General features: G+C 38.0%; 1 protein-coding gene across 1 annotated transcript; it reads right to left on the bottom strand.

Moving 5' to 3' along the window:
• blk (BLK proto-oncogene, Src family tyrosine kinase) lies at positions 1–10,421 on the bottom strand. The gene is made up of 14 exons (XM_085381779.1): positions 10,286–10,421; positions 9,245–9,331; positions 8,975–9,071; positions 8,819–8,849; positions 8,375–8,468; positions 8,179–8,277; positions 7,944–8,047; positions 7,680–7,829; positions 7,030–7,182; positions 6,758–6,937; positions 4,973–5,049; positions 4,063–4,213; positions 2,432–2,563; positions 1–2,306 (listed from the first exon to the last, which is right to left on the bottom strand). The coding sequence occupies exons 3-14, from the start codon at positions 9,068–9,070 to the stop codon at positions 2,104–2,106; spliced, it is 1,470 nt and encodes a 489-aa protein (XP_085237905.1). The 5' UTR covers position 9,071; positions 9,245–9,331; positions 10,286–10,421; the 3' UTR covers positions 1–2,103.
• Between the last annotated feature and the right edge of the window lie 9,704 nt (positions 10,422–20,125).

Below are 20,125 nucleotides of genomic sequence, written 5' to 3'. Positions count from 1 at the left end.
TTGACATTTTGTTATTAAGTACTTTGATATACACTACTGTTTCCGGTGAGTTCACCAGGACTATTCTCAAATACCTCTATGAAAAATTTCCAGAATTTTCAAAGCTATCATGCATTATACTGTAGATACATTACAGAATGCTATACTGTGTAACACTGACATCTGCAGGATGATAGGAGTATAAAAGAACTGCGGCACTGTGCCCTGTGGCCTTTCAGTTTTTCACTTCCCACTTTAATTTTTTAAAAATACACATGTATTTGCATTTTCATATTTGATTTGCATTGTCCACAAGGTGAAAAGAGTAATCTAATTACAGAGAATAAATAATCTATATAATTGATTTCCAAGACACTGCTGGTATTAACCAGTATGAACTGAAATTAAACTACTATTAACACATTCATGCTTGCAATCATTAAAAAAAACAACAGCAAGAAAATCTAAAACACTGATACACTGTCGCTGATGCTGACATAGCACCTGCCATATCTGATATTAGTATGCATGGGACAGAATTCATGGATCATATGAGAGATTAAAAATGTTGAAACGTCTTTGGGTCTTCTGCGAGGTTAAAGATTAATTTGTATTTATAAGGAAAAAGTCCAGTGGTCAGGCATATTAAAAACATTTCAACTGGCTTTACAGGCTATTTTAAAACATATTCAGTTTTATATTACAAATGTCAACATAAAATCACCTGCCATATTTTTTTTAAACAGACATGGCAGACATTTTTAGATATAATGCATGTTTATTCTCATGTGCTCTTATTGAATAAGATTAATAATAATGTTTTATATATTTTAATAATACTTGAAGTTGTTTTGGTTTTTATTTACCATCACTATTATGTTAAATGACAATTTCCCTCTCCCTCAAAATTCAGAGGCGCTCAATCAGCAATAACAACAAAAAGTAAATTTCAAACGGATGTATTTCAGGAGGAAAAATGTGAAGACAACTACTAACTTGGTATGCGAGACTGTTCTAGCTTTGTGGCATTTTAGGAATGCTGACGCACACTTCCTGTTTCCTGTCCATTCAGGAAATGGCAGAGTTTCACCCCTTGGCTAACACAGCCATTCCAGTCTCTTATCACTAACTGTCTGTGCTCCCCCTGGGAAGGCTCAGTTGAAGACTGCTGTAATTTAGTAGTTAGCTGCTTTTAAAGGCTTCCTATGGGTTGCCGTTCAAAATGGGGGGTATGTTCGGGTCAGTCACCCCTTTCATCATTTTAACATGATCGAAACTAGAGTTAGTAACTCAGTCTACACATTGCTGCCATTTGTTTTCACGAGGGAGGTGATGTACTTTAAAGTTATTTTTATTTTTGTTTCATCCAGAGTGTTAGCTTTACTTTCACACTTAAGATGTCAAACGTCTTTTTTAAAAAACAAAACTAAACACAAACGCTGCTATTTTCTCTAATGATCGGTGAACTGAGACACATCCTCGTTGTCTCAAACACCAAACTGTAAAAAGTGATAGTCACCACTAAAGCCCTACATGAGAAATGCTTTTACAGCATTGTAATTTCAAATTTTTGATTTAAATACAAGAACTGCAAGTTCTTATTTACAAAAGACATAAATGCAAGAATAACGTCTCTTTGCTAAGCACTTAAAAAAAATCTGCTGAATTACTTATTTTTTTTAGAAAAATAAAAAAAAGTGCAAAGTATTGTGCATGTAATCTCAGGGTTCTAGTTTCTGTACCATGCAAATGTTTAATCTGCAACTTTACCTGTGCTGACTTCTCTGGGTCCAGATGTTGCTTTACAACATGAGTGAACTGTATTTGTATATCCATCGTCCTAATACGCATCATACATCAGTTCTAAGAATGCAACCTTATGCTCCATCGAGAAAAGGCGCTGACATGAAGCCGCGTTGCATATCTGACTGATATCCGCTACAGACAGAAGAAGCCATGAATATCTTTAACATTCACTTAGAAGGCAGGTGTGAAAAACGTATCCATCACTCTATTTAAAAGAAAAAGTATCATCAAAAAGCTATGTGGTCCTTTATCCATTCAAGTCATGGTTTTTTAAGAGATTTCATTGTCCACAACGAAAAACATTCTCTTTTTCTGTCATCACGGCTGCATCTCATATTGTCCTTCCGTGGCAATAAAAAAGTCGTTGAGAGTGTTCTGAAGATATTCAAAAGTCGGTCGGTCGTCAGGCTTCTGCTTCCAGCACACCATCATGATATCATACAGTTCCTCTGGACAGCCGTCTGGACATGGCATCCTGTATGACCTGTCTAGACTCCTGATCACCTCTGGGTTCGTCATACCTGATGAAGAGAGAAAAAAAGCATGCACTTTGACAGATACTTTGTAACTTTTTTTTTTCATAAGATAGCAAAGCAATATTTGAGCTGTTTTCTGTGAATATGAAGTTATTTCAAATAACCCATACCTGGGTATGGTATTCTTCCGTAGGTGACTATTTCTGTCAGGAGGATCCCAAAGGACCAGACATCCGATTTGATGCTGAACGTCCCAAAGTTGATGGCCTCTGGAGCCGTCCATTTAATGGGAAACTTAGCACCTGATTATTAGACAAAAGTAAAAGGAAAAAAATGGAAGGAAGTTGTGTTACTTGTTGTTCACTGTGAAGGATATGTAGGTGTGTTCGCATTTGTGTAAATGTTTATTTTCCTTTTAATGTGGGATGATTAATGGGCAGGAAATACTCTGAAATAATGAGAAAGCTTTCCATTAGAGAATTTACAGATCATTCTGTCGCTCTGATAAATCTGTGGGTTCTATTTTCTTGTTTTTTTTACAAGATTTTCAATCACTGTGACAGATTTATATGTTTTTAATTCACAGAGTTAGACAAAATGTAAATACAATTCCAAATATATATTGATATTAGAATATACACTTGTATACACCTGATTGAAAATTATGGGCATTGTACTCACACTTTTATAACATACTTTAAAAACACAATATGCTGTTTTAAAAATAATTGAAGCAATCACTCTTTACTAATTTTGGTAGGGGAGGAGGGTGAGTTTCTGCTAACAGAGGAAATGACCTTCAGCTCAAAAAAGGATTTCGGCAGCTGCGCTTACATGTGAAGTGGTGATTGAATGCTATATGTGCTATATGTGCCTTTTTCAATTAAAGTTAAGCTCAGATGATTAAATGAAATCACATTTTTTCTATTTTACACATTCGCCCTCACACGCGCACACACCAAGCAGTATATCGCTCCCGACGAGCATCAACAAGAGTGCTTTGAAACAATTTCAAAAATCTTCCTTATAATAAACGACGCATCGTGCTGCGTGCACTCCTGTGTGTACCACCGCAGTCATAGTCACAAACCCCGTAACTCAGTTCAAACATGGTTTTACTGCTTTGCTTTTTTTGAAACAAAAGTAAATATAACAAAATCTCAGCAACTATAAGCTACGGAAACCTGCCCACCAAAAATCAGCACATACCAACCAACTCATTGCAATAGAGCATGCATGCTGCTGCAAATCCAGAACTTGCCCGACACAATGAAACGAACGCTACAGTATTAATGCACAAGTGCAGGCTAGGAGAAGGACGCAATAGAAATAAGTAATGTGAAATTACCAATTTTAAGTGATGGTTTCTTAATCTGTGAAACAAATCAAGTTATTAAAAAAGAAAATCAGTATCTTAAACAAAAAAGGTCAAAATTTCTGTGTAGACATTTTTTTTTAAAGTTTCCACTACTTAATATGATTTAATTATCTGTTAATTATTGAGCACTTTGGTTTAAAGTTAAGAATTGAATTCTATATTCTGCTGTATATTAACTAAAGGCCCTCTTGAGACATTTATCAGACACTATTGATTGTCATCCTTAATGTTGAAAACTACAGAAAAATACATTATATAAAAACAACCTATATTACTAATAGAAGAAGGAAAACTTGGGTCATAAATTTCTAAAGGAGATGGAAATGTGTCTTCAGACAAGACGTCAGCGTTTCTTTGTGACGCGAGTGTTTCTAAAATCCTGTTTGTGGCACCGGAGGCGCGTTTACGTCAAAACTACTGCACCTTCTTGAGCCGTGTATTCTGACTCGATGATTCTGGCCAGGCCAAAGTCTGCTATCTTGCAATGCAGCGTCTCGCTGACCAGTATGTTAGCTGCACGCAGATCACGGTGGATGTAGTTCTTCTTCTCAATGTACGCCATGCCTTCAGCTATCTGGTATATCCAAAGAAATAGCAGATTTGTTAGATCAAATGTCAATTCAAGAAATGTTGGTTTTCCATCGTAAAAACACACAAGACAACAGCACATCAGTTTGATAGGAATCTGAATGTCTTATAAAAGCCGAGCACATGCAATGAGGCCTCTACAGCGAGCTGTATGTGTTAATACTTATGTTCACATTGTAAAAAAAAATGACAGTAGAGTGGGTTTAACAGGATGTGCCAACTCTCAGGAAGTCAAAAGTTTTTTGGAGGGCCAAAAGAGTTCTGGGGGAGCTCACTGTGGATGGAAAAATAGCATGATTTCCTGTCCGGATGTTAATAATTGACGTAGGGTGAGGCTTTCAAATCAGACAAGCAAAAGCACCACCACAGAAACCACATAGCATCTGCTGACAGTTTCCGTGTGTGTGATGCCAAAGCGCATAGTATATGGTACTTTCAAAATGTTACTGTAGAGCAGCAAGAATGTAAAAATAGACATTGAGGTCAGCCAGATGGCTAGTGTATTTGTTTTTTAACAAAGCATACACTCATCTTTTAATTAAAGATTAAAGTCACGCTGACTATCACAGTCAGAAGCAGCAGAAGAGACACAAATGAAAGAATTATGGAAACACTCAGAGCAAAAAGAAATGTTTTGGCATTTACAAGATTACAGTATCAGTGACTGTTATCGCTGAAAATGTCATGCACACACGATAGTTAACTGAAATCATGTAACTGAATTTCTTTATTAGAAGTTTCCTACCTGTGCTGACATGTCGATCAGCTTATTTAGCTTTAGCTTTTTCCCTTCGTCTGTTTTTAGAAAGTCTAGAAGACATCCTGCAAATAAAAAAAGAGAAGCACATATTATCTGAAACTACTGTGGTTTAATTGAAACTTCTACCTACATATCTCCTAACAGAAAAGCTCTGTAATGTTCCAGTTGTTGTTGGGGGCTTTTGGATTGGTGCACATTTTGAAAAATGAGGATACGGCAGAGTTGTCTAGCCGTTAGCCATAATAAGAGCCGTCTGTTCAGTCTAAAGTGAGTCAGTACAACAAGCACCAGTCTAATCAAAACCCAAACCAAAGATTTTAATATTCATTTCCTGGTGAAGTCAGTAGGTGTGATATTTAAATTAGCTTGCCTTTACTACAGAATCTCATTTAGCACACCAATACACCGAACATTAAGGCCTTAAGCAATAGCCATATAATCAAACAGTTGCAAAAGACGAATATTAAAAGAGTCACAAATATTGTTGTTAATGTGTTTAGATAATACATTATATTCCTCAACTTTGGGATGAATATAAAAAAGAAAAAGTGTAACATATATCTCATGTCATCTTATGTTATCTTAATGTCCACGTGTATATATTTTTATATATATTTTGGCGTAACAACTCTGCGATCGGCCCTGGCGCAGATGTTTTTTTACGCCCCCACCTTGTTGTTACCGTAGCGGCTATGACTGTGAACTTCTCTATAACATTTGCCAAAAAATGGTTGCATAGTTGACGTCAACAGGTTCGCACACATTTCCGCAAATGATAAAAGCAAAGTCAGGAAGAACAAGTAATATGTTTCAAAGCATGTTTCCCACCAGTGATACGCTTCAGAAAAGGAACCAACTTTTAATCAGTTGCAATTGGGTAAAATTCAGTTCATAAGTTAAATGCTTTCTGCATGAGTAAAGTTAGGCCTTGGGTGACAAACATCTGTAACTTGTGCTATGGTTTATTTTATCAGCGATATCAACTGGGCGCCTCCCACCTTCCAGGCGCTGTGGCGCTGTGGTACACCACCAGCTGCATCGTTAGAAGGTTTGCATTTTTGCTAAATTTTGTATGTTATCAACACTCTTTTTGGTTTAGTACTAATTGGGAAATGTCAGGTATTACTGTTTTATTGAATGATACAAGTTAGTTGCCAGTTTATCAGTACTGGAATTTGTAATGACGACTGAAAATTTAAAATGTAAAGAAGAGAGGGGAGAAAACACCCTTCAGCAGAGAGCACTCTGCAACTTCCCTGTTGACAAAAAACAACAATAAGCTGATCCAATCAGAGTGAAGAGTGTAAATGATTAAATAAATAACAAGTGTTACGCAAATCTGTTTGTATTTCGTGTCTCTGGAAGAAAAACAATATTGGCTGATATGTTGGAATATCAGATTTACAAATCACCAAATGTTGGTGTTTGTATCAATCTTAAAAATCTTATATTTGGTTGGCCTATAGAATTAAGACTAACCAAAAAATCGCTCTTTGCCCACAGTTTCGAACTGCTTCCAAAAAGATATTTTTGTTTATTGGAAACACTTGTGTTGTTCGGACAATCAAGACAGCCCTTAATGCCACTGCGACTATGTTCTTTAATATTTTCAAGTAAATTGTTTTAAAAAACAATCATGAAAATCAGTACCAGATTACTTCTGTTTTAATTTATTGGTGAAAGTCCAATTTGTACTACATTATATATATATATATTGTAGTTAATATTTAATTATTAGCAACTCTTAAAACTCTTCTTTGTTTCACTTACCATTGATCATAAATTCGGTGACAATAAGAATGGGCTCCTTAGTGACAACAGCATGAAGTCGTACCAGTCGGTCATGCCTCAACTGCTTCATCAGGTTGGCCTCCTGAAGGAAGGCCTCAGGCGCCATTGTCCCCTCCTTTAAGGTCTTAATAGCAACCTTCTGGGTGTTCTTGTAGTAACCTGCCAAATAATTCAAACAGAATGCTTTATTGACTTTGCCGTCTTGGTTTATTAGGTGTCTTCAAACAGTTTGATCGGTGGCTTTCCCTTACCCATCCACACTTCCCCAAACTGTCCGGCCCCCAATTTCTTCACCATTTTCACTGTCTCTCGAGGAATCTCCCATTCATCATGGGCCCATGGCTGCTGAGGGGCCATAGGCTTACAGGGAGCATACAGTCGCTGACATAACCCATCTGCCGTGTCTGCACCCAAATACGATACATTCAGATATAACAAACAAAAATCTTTTCCATCTTTCTTTGCACAAGTGATAAATATAGTTACAGAAACTATACATCTCATCTTTCATTAGATAATTCTAAAAGCATGTTTGTTCGTGCATTTCTTTTTCATAAGTTGATCTTTGAGACAACCTTTCTCAAGATCTGGCCTGCTTATCTTGTGGTTTAGTCGCAGGAGTGGAAAGACTATCACTCCTCTCACTCAGGAAATGCACAACACATCACAAGGGTCGAACTTCCCCCTTTAATTCAAAGTCACTGCAGATGTTTTAGAATTCAAAGCAGCAAGCTTAATATGAGTCCAATTAATGCAAGATGCAGGTTTTACAATTATAAATGCTGAATTGGAAACATGGAAACAGAAAATCCTGTGCATAGATATGGTTTCTTAAATTATACATCTCTGAAAATACAAACTTTTTGAGGGTGGAGATGTTGTATTTGTAGTTGTTACTTACGGGTATAGTATTGAACCAATTCCTGTAGGGTCGGGAACGTGTTGGAAGGGGAGATGTAGTAGCCACCTTTGTCCAAACAACGGATTTTGTAATGTTTTACTACATCTCCTCTTTCTCCTTCATAATCTTTGACTGACAGCGAGAATGACCCTGAGAGGGGAAAAAAGGACATTTGGGTTTATTGACCACAATGAAAATAAATAGAGGTAGCTGCTAAAAATGTGAGTTGTGGCATGATCTCGGAAAGATACTGATGGTGGTCACCTTTACAGGTCTCACTCTCTCGAATTAGAAAGGACCCTGGTTTATTTCCGGGTGCTAAAAGTAGCCTCTCGGTTTCTCTTCTGCCCAAATCCTTGAAAAACCATCTGCAAGAGAGAGCACCACAAAACCACAGAAGTCACTCTTCCTGAATATAATAATACAAAAACCCCGTATAACAGCATTAATCAATCAATAGATGTGTGCTACATTTCATTTCATAATATTTCAAGCTTACTTTTCCACTTCCAGTGTATCTGCTCTGGCTACATAATTCGATGGTATCAAGCCTTCTTGTCCAGTCGTCAGCAGTCGGGCCAGCCACCATTCTCCGGTTCTGTACACCAGACAAACATGCCGAATTCATTTTATTTCTCTGTGCGCTTTCTTTATTGTCACTTTCACTACTGTGGGAACCATAGAACGAGACTTACTCTTGCAATACTTTAAGTTTGTCTCCCTTTCTGAAAGGCAGATCACTGTCGTTGGTCGCTTTGAAGTCGTGTTGTGCAATAAATATAGTGTCATCTAAAGGAAAGAAGAGCACAGAGTTTCTTTAAAAGTGTATTTTTAATCTAATTTTTACCTGACGTGATCCTGTGTTCTAACATGCGCAATTTGTGGCGATATTGTTTTCATTCTCCGAGCAACCGCTGTGTTATTTTACATCTGTGACATTAACATTACTTTCATGTGTTTGCAATCTCATCTATTCCCCAGAAGAGAACAGAGGAAATTCAACCAAGATTTTGATCACAAAACTGTAGCTCTTATTACTGCCACTAATGTCTCTTAACGCAGCAGCAGTTGGGTCCGTGAATGCAGGCCTGTCACTTTCCACTATGATGGTTGATATATGCAAGGAAGTTTGTGATTACCATTATTTGTATAGGCGTTTCCACTTCGTCCCTTGAAAGAATTGGGAGGAAAAAAAGAAGACTTTGATTATGTCCAGTGTGTCAAGTAAACCTTTTGAGGTAATTAGAGTAAAATTAGTTTCACATCCGAGTAAATCTTTTTAGTGTTTTACTTACTATATGGTTTGATGACGGGGAGGCGTGTGATTTGTGTTTTCCTTTGCGGAATCCTTCTTCTTTTTCTTGTTTCTCGCCACTGCAAGTGCAGCCCATCCTGCGTGTTTGGTGGAAACCTCTTTTAGCTACGTTACATGACGCTAACATTTACTAAAATCACATATCTAATTACAGAATGCACTGTTTAGTGTAGTATCAGTAAACAATGATCCAATAAGTTTCTGGAAAGAGACTCACATAGCTACAATGTGCTTATTACTTTGCTGTTACCTGATCAAACAGATGAGCTTTACTGCTGCTGTTTTTAGTCTCCACTCCTCCCACTGCAGGGCCTGCTCTTTGACTTCATGCCCGGTGCTGGAAAATGACATCTAATGACTCAAAATTGCTAAAATGTATTTAGTGAGCGTCTCTTTAGGTGTATCGCTTGGTAACAGGTGACCCAAGAAAAATAATAAAATTGAAACAAGAAAACAAAAAAACTAAAACTGGCTCTCAAAAGAGGAAGTGAAAATGTGTTTACAGCTCTTTACCATTGCATTAGCATGTACAGTTTACGGTGGGGCTTCATTGTCATGTTCCAGTTAAAAATAGAGGAAAAGAAAACGGCTAAAAATAGCTAAAAACACACTGGTGTAGAAATGTCACCAAACTAAGTGATGGTGTTAAACAAGAACTGTTGTTTATCTGAAGCAAGTTGTATGAGGTGTTAATGTTAAAAGTTAAAAGTGTTTTTTAGATCACAAAGTCAAATATAGTTGATGTAATGTGTATTACAGAAGCTAAAGATAATGACTGCACATGCAAATACACAACACTGATAAAATAATGATGTAGCAGATTTGGACTGTGTGTGTTTTATACTGTAAGCGTAAGTACCGTATTATGAATATCGATGGTTTAATTACGTCTTAAAATGGAAAATTACACCTAAAACAGCAAGAGCAGTGCTTTAATATTCAGTGGTTTGTAATAACAAAATGTCATGTGAAGAAATGCATGACTTTAGGGAGGCTTTACACAAACCGTTGACTTATGGATTTCACCCGAAAGAAAGTGATAATTGGAATGAAAATTAATAATAATAATTAGTCTTGATACTTTTGCCAATTTTCTACCGCACATATTTTATCATCCACGTTATGCGTTATGTTTTGTTTAATTTGTGATGTGTTTTACCAACATTGTACAACATTATTTAAATAAAATAATACTTACACTATTATGTTCACCACTACCTCACAATATCTAGAAATTCTCAGTCCCTGTCACTGCTCTATAACGTCATATTTTCATTCAGCAGATAAATACCTTTAGCTTGTCTTTGGCTCGTGTCTTCAGAAGTACTCCAGATGCAAAATGTCTTCAATTTCCTCATTGAAAACTGAGTGCTTGTCAGTGTGTCACTCTCACTCACTCATTTTGGTTTGGAAAGTTTCTCTCTCTCTTTTGCTCTGCTCTAATTTCTCTCTCTCTCTAACAGTGAAGACCAGGACCTCCCCTTGGGGGTTACATTCAGTTTACTGGAAACAGACAGCAGTTTGCTTTTTTATCTGCTCTCTTATATTTCTCCCTTGATTCTCAGGCAGATGATCTACCTACAGAGTGCAAAAATAATCTTCTGATTAAACTTCACTTGCAGTAGTTACTCCGCCCCAGTCCTGCAATTAGTCAGTGAGCACAACTGATAACTGTATTTCATCTATTAAAACTCACAAATGTATGGTCCTCAAAGTTATTGGTCAAGAAGGACTTTAGGTTAGTTATCAGTAGAGCTCGTTGTACTTCAGAATGTGTAGATGCGGTCAATGATTTGCAAAATTTGTGCCTGTGATCTTTTTTTAAAAAATGCAAATGACCTTTGGTATCAAATCAACAATGCGATGGAAAAAAGAAACGTCTGCACTGTTTTGTATTGTGTGTCTGGGTGATTGGTGTTAAATGTAGGTGTGGTGGAGTGTTGTCTGCTCAAGTGTATAAGATGCAAGATAAAGAAACAGGGCATGGTTTCCATGACACACATTTCAGTTCCTCTGCTGGCCTCTGCTACTCATATCTTTACCTTTCAGTGTCAAGAAACATGTTTACAGTAATACTGTAAAACAATACACAATTCGAGCCACAAGAGGGAGTGTTTAGCTACTAGTGGGATGTGCAACCACCCTGGTAATATACCCCTTTTATAAATTTTATGCAAGTTTTAATGTCAAAAAATTGATTGCTATTGTGTTAATTAATATTTTTATTGCAGTAACAATAGCAACAAATGAGGGCCTTGCAGCTCTTCTTTTGCCTATATTGCCTGATGACCACAGAAAACAGTAAAGTGTGAATGTGTATATCCAAAAAATGCACCCAGTTTCAGTCTGTTTCCATGTAATAACAGAGCAAGATTTCACAATTCCCATTTACTGATTTACTGATACTTTTTCATTATAAAGGCTGTATGCAATAAGTTCTATTACACAGGAAACCCCAAAATAGTTAAATATAGTCATATGAAAATGTTATGCCAGCACTCTGTGCAGTACTGTAAAAAACAAACAACACTCATACGGCTTCCATAGCAATAAAGAAGGTAAAGGTAACCCAAGAGCCACATCTGAGACTCTAAATGCCTCATTCAGTGCAGCATGTTTACAAAACAACTGAATAAGTATGGCCGGTTTGAAAAGGTCACAAAGGGGAAACGCTCTTCTCTCTAAAATGAGCATTTTAGGCTTGCAAAGATGGATCTGAATAAACCTAGACTACTTAAATACTGTCTTTTCAACCAACACGACCAGCATGAACATGTTTGGCCATGATGCTTTTGCCAAACAAACCAAAACCAAACACAGCATGTTATCACAAACGCCTCATACCACTGTCTAGTATGGCGGTTGGGTACCTTGCAGGTATCGACTCCACCATGAACTCACCGTTAAACCAAAGTGTTTTAGAGTCAAATGTGAGGTCATCTGTCCAACAGCTAAAGTTTGGCTGAAACTGGATCTTGTACAATAATAGCTGGACAATGCACAGCAGCAAACCTACAAGAGTATGTCTGAAAAAATCAAGATGTTTTAGTGACCCAGTCAAAGTCCAGACCTCAAATGCTGTTACAGGATATTAAGAGAGCTGTGCATACACAAATACCTTAATTTCAATTTCAATTTCAATTTTATTTCTATAGCACATTTAAAAGTCACAGGTACAACAAAGTGCTTCACAGACGAGCCATACTTGCAGGTTTACAGCAAAAGAAAACAATCAACAACAAAAAATACAGTTATAGGATGGTACTATTGCAACAAGCATGAACCGGGAAGAAATTAAGCTAAGTAGTTTGAAAGGCAAGCTTAAACAAATGGGTTTTTAACCGTGATTTGAAAGATTGAATAGTTTCCGACGCACGGACATCAACCGGCAGGCTGTTCCACAGTTTTGGTGCAGCAAAAGCAAAGGCACGATCCCCCTTCGTCTTTAGTCGAGACATTGGTTGCATTAGGAGCCCCTGATTAGAGGATCTGAGTGCCCTTGTAGGGATATATAAATTAAGAAGGTCAATCAAATAACTGGGTGCCAAGTTATTTAAGATTTTAAAAGTGTATAGAAGAATTTTAAAAACAATACGGTACTTGACAGGAAGCCAATGGAGGTTAGCTAGAATAGGAGTGATATGATCCTGTCTTCTAGTGCCGCTTAAAAGGCGTGCTGCGGCATTCTGGACTAATTGTAGGCGTTGGATGAGGGAGAGTTGGAGGCCTAAGTAAAGAGAATTACAATAGTCCAGTCTAGAGGTTATGAAAGCATGAATGAGCCTTTCAAGGTCCTTGTGTCGTAGGTAAGGCATTGCCTTCGAAATTTGGCGTAGTTGGTAGAAGCTAGTTTTTACCACTGCAGCCACTTGCTTATCTAATTTGAGGGAACTGTCCAGCACTACTCCCAGATTTCTGACAGTAGACGATAGATGACTGGCATAAGAACCTAAGGTCCCTTAAGAAGCTAGTGTTAACTAGTGTTTTTCATATAAATATTGCAATGTATGAAATGAGTGTTATGACAATGTTCTTTTTCACACGACTGTGTGTTGCTTATAATGACTTCTCAATGCAATACCACCAAATACTTAATAAAGATACACTTTAGGTTAGTGAGTCGAGCATCGATAGGACATCTTTCTGCTGGTATATAAAATGGTTACTGGGCAAAAATGTGGCCATAATTTAATCTTATGTTAGTTAGCTTACTTTTAATGGTTCTGATACTATTGTTGTTTATAGCACTAGTCAAAAGGAGACTTAGGTTTGGCAGTATATATTTTCTTTGGTTTTGTTTTAATGTTGCCTGCAAATAGAAGGGCATACAAGGAATTAATAGGCAGTTCTGAAATACATATAATGTCTGTTTATTTATTGCTTCCCGATGTTCCCCAGTGTTGACACTAGAGGGTGTAACCAGACTTATTCTAATCCCAGATTGTCCTTACAGTAGGTCAGTTCAAAGTTGGGGAATCATTTGTGACTAATTCTTGGCGTTTCTATGTATATATGACCTTTACAATGACATCACCTATAGAAGCATAGTGTTGAACCGTTGTGGATTCCTCTGTGTGTTGTATGTGGTGCAGGTGTGCAGATGTGAAATCGAATGCAAACGTGACTTATCTGGGGCAAAAATTTAGCAAGATGGTGTGTGGTCAGTCTATCAAAGTACAACAATGCTTTGGTTTTTCACACCATACAAAACAGTTAACCAGGTCTTTCCTTTTTTCACCACACAATGCACTGCCAAGGGAATTCACCCCTCTTCTTCAGAGTGAGACAATAAACACAAAACAATATGTCCTTGAGTTATCTAGCAGTAATTATGACCCTTTCATGTCTCCCGTGCATGCTAAATTGCTATTAAATATTGAGAATAAATCAAAGAACCGTATAAGGAAGATATCAGTCACAGTATACTGTAACCTATAAGTGCACCGAACAATAAATCTTGCAACACCGGAAGTGTTTGTTTCCTATGGGGGGGTTTATACAACACACAACGTGGGGATATTACTCTCTGGGCAACACTTCACAGGTTTTTGTTTGGACCACCTGTGCTGTGTGTGGGGATTGTGCTATGCTGTAGTTCACTGAAGGAACAACCTTGCTTCACTGTACACACATGTACACACATTTACACAAAGCAACACACACACACAGGCTGCAGGTGCATGGTGAGTGTTATTGAGTGCGTCCTGGTTACTAACTGCCGTTTCTCTTTATACTCTTTTCTTCTAGTTTTCCATCAGCCCTTGTTTTCTTCCCAGGGCTTGGCGGATGCTCGTGTACAGCTCTGTTGGGGTCCCCAGACATTGCATCCTGCCTGCAGAAGGGTCATAAGTGGCCCCACAGGATAACCTGAACAACAGTGGGAAAGAAAGGGAGCGTGGGTCTCCTTTAGTAAATGCACTTCTGACCACCTCTGTGCCAAAAGTATACATGCTGCCAATAGATACTTTCAACTCCCATTATTAATGTGAGTGTGCACTGCGTGTGACTGCAAATGTGCGTGTTTTATAATTGTGTGTTAGTGGGGGTGGGGGTGTTTTCAGAAAAGCTCTACAGTGATTTCTGTGCAGCAAGCTAGTGTTGTTTCAAATCTTACCATAGGTTTTATTTATTTAGATACACAGACAGACACACATCCACTCACACGTGTACTTTTTGTCCATTTTTGATTGTGGTCCCCACAAGATGAGTAATACCTAGATCACGCACATTCACACGCACGCACTTTCCTCAATTTTGATCCCCCTCCGCATCAGAAGTGGTCCCTCTTTGACTTCCTCTCAGTGTGGGAACCTTTTTTATCCTCTGTCACACATAGACTGAGAGAAGGTCTTTCTGTTACATTTGCCATAAAAAGACAAAGTGATTGTCAATAAAGAAGGAACAATTGAGCTCCCCCGATGTATTGAAAACCTTTTGCTGAACCTCCAGGATGTTCATGAGTTTTAGTTGAGCTTCAGTTTTCCTTGTACTATTTTCCCATATTATGCTCTTTGTACTGCAGACATAACACACCACTGGTTCAGCTGTATTATAGCTTCATTTGTCAAATTCACTGTAATAGCACTTTTAATCAGACAGTATACTGTATATAAGATAGCAGCTATAATTTGCTGAATTCAGCATGTTTATCTAGCAGTTATTTCTTCCTTTGCATATTTAAGGTGAAAATAATGCATGACTATAAGATTCTAAGTTACCAGTAGCTGCACTGCCCTTAATTAAAGGCTGCTTATGAAACTTTCAAAAAACACATGCAGTAGGATTTTGCATTAATGTACTTGGGAGCAAATCTGTGCAGCTGTTCCAGGGGCAAGTTGCTCTGAGGTAAACATAGCTGCGGGAAAACCCCTTATTATTGTGCTCCGGATGACGTTCCTCACTCTTCCAGTGTTTACTGTGGAAATTATCCTGTGCCAGCGGGCAGGTGCTTCCTCAAAAGGTCTTTGCTTTTCCAGAAGATTTGAGGATTCAGTTCATCTCAGCAAATCAAACACTCCTGCAACATTCTTGCCAGACAGTAACAAATATTTTTATTCGATAGGATTAGAATTAAATGCTGATGACATTTCGAATTGAAAACAGATTCTGCTTTCAGTGAAACTCATTTTGAAAAACAGTTGATCACATTTCCTCCTCTGTAAACAAACTGGGACTGCCCTTATCGCAGACAGCTTCCATCTCTAATCTGGAGCATGTTTAAACACATAACTATGATTTAAATGAGCTCGTTTATATAAGACTATGCTTTGCTACATATTTTAAGAAAGAGTTATTTAGTGGGCACATTGACATATAATGTAAAAGATCTCTATTCTCATCCCTGCTTACTAAATGGACAAAAAATACCTGTTGGTTGCTGGACTAGACTAATTTTTTTGACTGGTGTGGTGACATCGCACGCTTCTTACGGTTGGCATTATTTCTGCTGTTTGGTACAGCCAAAAGGCCCAAACAACACAAATGAATTGTTGAAACACAGTAAGTCAAATAAGCTCAGGTGAAGCCTAGCAAATAGCTAGCTACTTAGTCAGCACAACTGGCCACACCTCTAATAATAGAAACTTTAAGCCTTAACAGAACTTGAATGGGTGACGTATAATAAAAACCTCCATGTTCTCTGATACACACCCACGTTGGAACAGTGTCTCGTACCAGGTTAAACGTTTTTTAATTTCAGCTATAATGCTACAGTCATGCTAGGGAAAATGACAGCTAGAGACCACAGAACAACAAAACATTTTTCTTGATGTATTCAGTGAGTGTGCGATCTTTGAAAAGGTTTGAAAAGGGGACCTTGCAGACAATTGTCGCCTTCAAAGCATCTCCGGTGCATGAAGATTGCGAAAAAGTCAGTAAGACTGAAACAGTCTGCCCAGAGCAGCTCGGAGAGCGAATTTGTTACATTACTCCTTAGATTACTTTCATGTTATTCTGTAACATGACTTTAAATGAACTATCACATAATTATCAATTAAGAACAATAAAGCTTAAGCTAACATGCGGTCACAAATCCCTATGCTAATGAGGGCACGCACAATCTTTCTTTGAGGGTTTTTAAGTTTTAACTAGTGCTGTCAGCGTTGATCTCGTTAAAATGACGTTAACGCCCATAACCGTATTAACCCCGCAAATCTCCGTTAGCGAGTTAGCGCGGATTGCCCTGTGCGTGGGGCTACACGGCGTCAACGTGCTACCGCGGTTAGCGCGTTAACGTCATTTTAACGAGATTAACGCTGACAGCACTAATTTTAACATAGAGTCGACAACACAAAGCAAAGCTGAAAACTACCCCCAAAGACACATCAAGTTGATCGCCACAGTGATTTTACAGTAGTAACATGTACAGTTAAAAATTGAGGCTGCAAGCCTGACTGCTCATCAACACCTTTATTAGCTGTTGAAGTTGAGGCTCTGGTTGCTGGGCTGGGGTCAGCATACACTGAGCTTCTAACCTAACTTCACTCTAGGTTCCTTGCTAGCTTTGCGTTAGCATGCTGTCTGTCCTTGATGCAGTTTAACATCATACTCTTGTCCTTTCTTGTCCTTTTATTGAATAGAAATAAAAACATTAGGCCCCTAAGCAATTGTTCTCATCTCCACACATGAATTGAAATTTTCTGATTGTTAAACAAGAAGAGAATGCACGTTTGATGTTTGTTTTTCTTTCTATCCCCATAAACTGAAGAACCTTTGCAACCCGAGTAGTTACATCATTTTAACTGTACACACATTATTGAAAAATAAAAATGTGATTATAGTTGCACTTCATACCCAACAGTATGGGGTGCTGTTTGCAAATTGAAACATGCTGAAATTAACAGCAACATTTTTCCACAATTTAGCTGAAAACATTGGAAGATCTGTTTTGTTGGCCATCCAAAGGTTCAGCAGTAGTTCACCCTTCAGCAGCTGCAGTCTCCACTTCACAATCGCCGCAGCATATGTGCAGCTAAATTGCTGGACATGCTGGTATGCAAGAAGTGAAGCAGCTCATGGTGTTGAGAAGTGACCAACAGGGAAGAGCAGGCACACAACCTAACCACTACCAGCACACTTTAGCCCTGGAGGTTTTTGTAAAGCTTTTATTTTGGTATTTCCAACATATACAATAAATGTGCATGTTAGCTAAAGATTTAGTTTCCCATAACATTTAGATTTAACACAAAATTGTGTTTTAAATATAAAAAGCTAAATATTTTAGTAAATTTTGTAAAAAGTGACTTGAAAAATATGGTTTAGTAAGGTTTTGAGCTAAATGTGGAAAAATGTTGCTGTTAATTTCAGCTTCAGTTTCAGTTTGCAAACAGCGCCCCATACAACAGTGACCATCAGTGTGCAATCAGTCTGCCATCAGATTGCATTTGAATGGAGTCAAGTTGTAAATTACATAAAAGCTGTTTGTGATACTCAGCGATTAATTGTGATAAAACACTGACCTTTCAGTTTGCGATTGACTGTGGTTACCCAGAGGTTGAAGGTGTTACCTTCTTGGCTGATCCAGATTAGCTTCATTTTTCAGCCCCAGAGGATGAGACTTTGTTTTAGCTTGTTTAATTTTAGCTTAGTTGTATATGATGCGTCCACAGACCAACTTTACCATGCCACTGGAGATATTAAATAGATATTTAACTCCCTAGCAGCTAGCTATTTAATAAATTTGGCACACTGGTAAACCACCGGGTAAGCAATATCCTTTATTAATCATTTATTAATCAATCAAAAAATGAAAACCCTCTTTTAGGTTCAGTGACACAGTCAAATTTGCTAGACTAACTAAATGACTCAGCAGTGTCCTGGATAGGCAGAAGCTGTGCCAGCTTGTTAGCGACATGCTACACACTTGTCTGCACACTTGCCTGTCTCACTAAGGATGTGGTAAGACATGCATTTTCATAACAGTCCTACGCAGTAACCAGACTACTTGTGCTGGTCCATATTCATATTCCAGACCAGAATGTGAAAACACCCAAACACAGAAGAATTTTTAAAAAGTTGTTAAGATTTTATATGCCTATTTTTATAGCAGCTAGCTTGCTGTTTTATCTATAAGAGTGTAAGCTAGTCATGGAGGGACTTTTATGTTGCACCCATGGTTTTGTATGAGTGTATGTTGCACCCATACACCCATAAAATGAAGTTCCATTTTCAATTTTTGCATACTCAGTTATTTCCCAAAGGGTCACCATAGCTGATTGATATGCATGACTTCGCAAAGATTCAACACTGAATGTCCTTACTGATGCAGTCATCCCATTTATTTGGGCTTGCAACCAGCACTAGTAGTAGTTAGCTTGAGTGGGGTAGTATCTGAGATCTTTTGCAAGCAAGATGAATGTGTTAACCACTACACCACAGAAGCCCTCGTGTCTGTGCAAAGATAGAGGGGGAAAAAGCAAACAAACTGCACTCCACATAACTGCACTTGTGAGTGTTGCTTTGTAGAGCAAGGAACTCTTGGACACAGATGGCACGTGCACCTGGAATGACTTAAGAGAGTACAAGCTATATTCTTATTTCAATTAGCTAGATGGAAAAGAGTGCTGCAAGTGACAGCAATGATCGACTGCAAATGGAAACACTGAGAGAGGCACATCCATCCGCTCTGTTTATCAGCTATTGCCAGTTACCAAAAGTTTATTCTGTTCATCTGGATGTAGCGTTTTCAGTGGGAGAAACGTTTCGTCACTCATCCAAGTGACTTCTTCAATCTCAGCTGACTGCAAGTTTCCCCAAGCTTAACACAGAGCCATTCCCCAACTCTCTGTGAATGGTACTCATGGTCATTGATCAGTGGGCTTTGATTAGTGGTTGTTGATGAATGGTCATGAGAATTTGCATAATTATGATTAAGGAACTGACCTCCTAGCCCATTGTTCCTTCAGTGGGCTGATTTCAGTCATGATGCAAATGTACTATATAGGGCTGGATCAAGTGACCATGTAACCCTTAGTTACTCAGCAGTAGGCCTAGACTGCTGGGGCTTCCCATGATGCACAGAGTGTTTCTTGTTCACTCAACTCTTTCACTCTCACTACTTTGCATTTAATCATTAGTTATTATTAATCTCTGGCTCTCCTTTACAGCGTGTCTTCTGTCCTGTTTTTCCCCTCAACTAATCACAGCAGATGGCTGCCCCTCCCTGAGCCTGGTCCTGCTAGAGGTTTCTTCCTGTTAAAAGGGCGTTTTTCCTTCCCGCTGTCACCAGATGTTTGCTGATAGGAAGTTATTGGTTGTTGGGGTTCTGCATTAGAAATAGTCTTAACTTTACAATATAAAGTGATTTTGTGATTTTGTGCTGTGTAAATAAAATTTTATTTAATTTTATTTAATTCACAGTAAATTGTGATGACTTATTAGTATAAAGTATTTCAAACTGTACCATGCTTTATAAAAAATAGTCATAGCAAACAATGTATATATATAAAAAAAATAATAATAATTTTAATCTATCATAGGTAGTTCCATAGTGTAGTGGTTAACACACACACTTGGCAAGTGAAAATTTCCTGGTTCCATTCCAGCCAGACACAAATCCCCTTTGGAATGTGTCAGGAGCGACATCCACCATAAAACTCTGACAAATTAAACATGCAGCCCCACACACTGTGGT

This window comes from Rhamphochromis longiceps, linkage group LG15, assembly GCF_057381845.1.
Source record: "Rhamphochromis longiceps isolate RC_006_pf linkage group LG15, R_longiceps_female_GT1.1, whole genome shotgun sequence".
Taxonomy (NCBI): Eukaryota; Metazoa; Chordata; class Actinopteri; order Cichliformes; family Cichlidae; genus Rhamphochromis; species Rhamphochromis longiceps.
The sequence above is the reverse complement of the archived record's forward strand: the minus strand, read 5'-3'. Positions and strand labels throughout refer to the sequence as shown.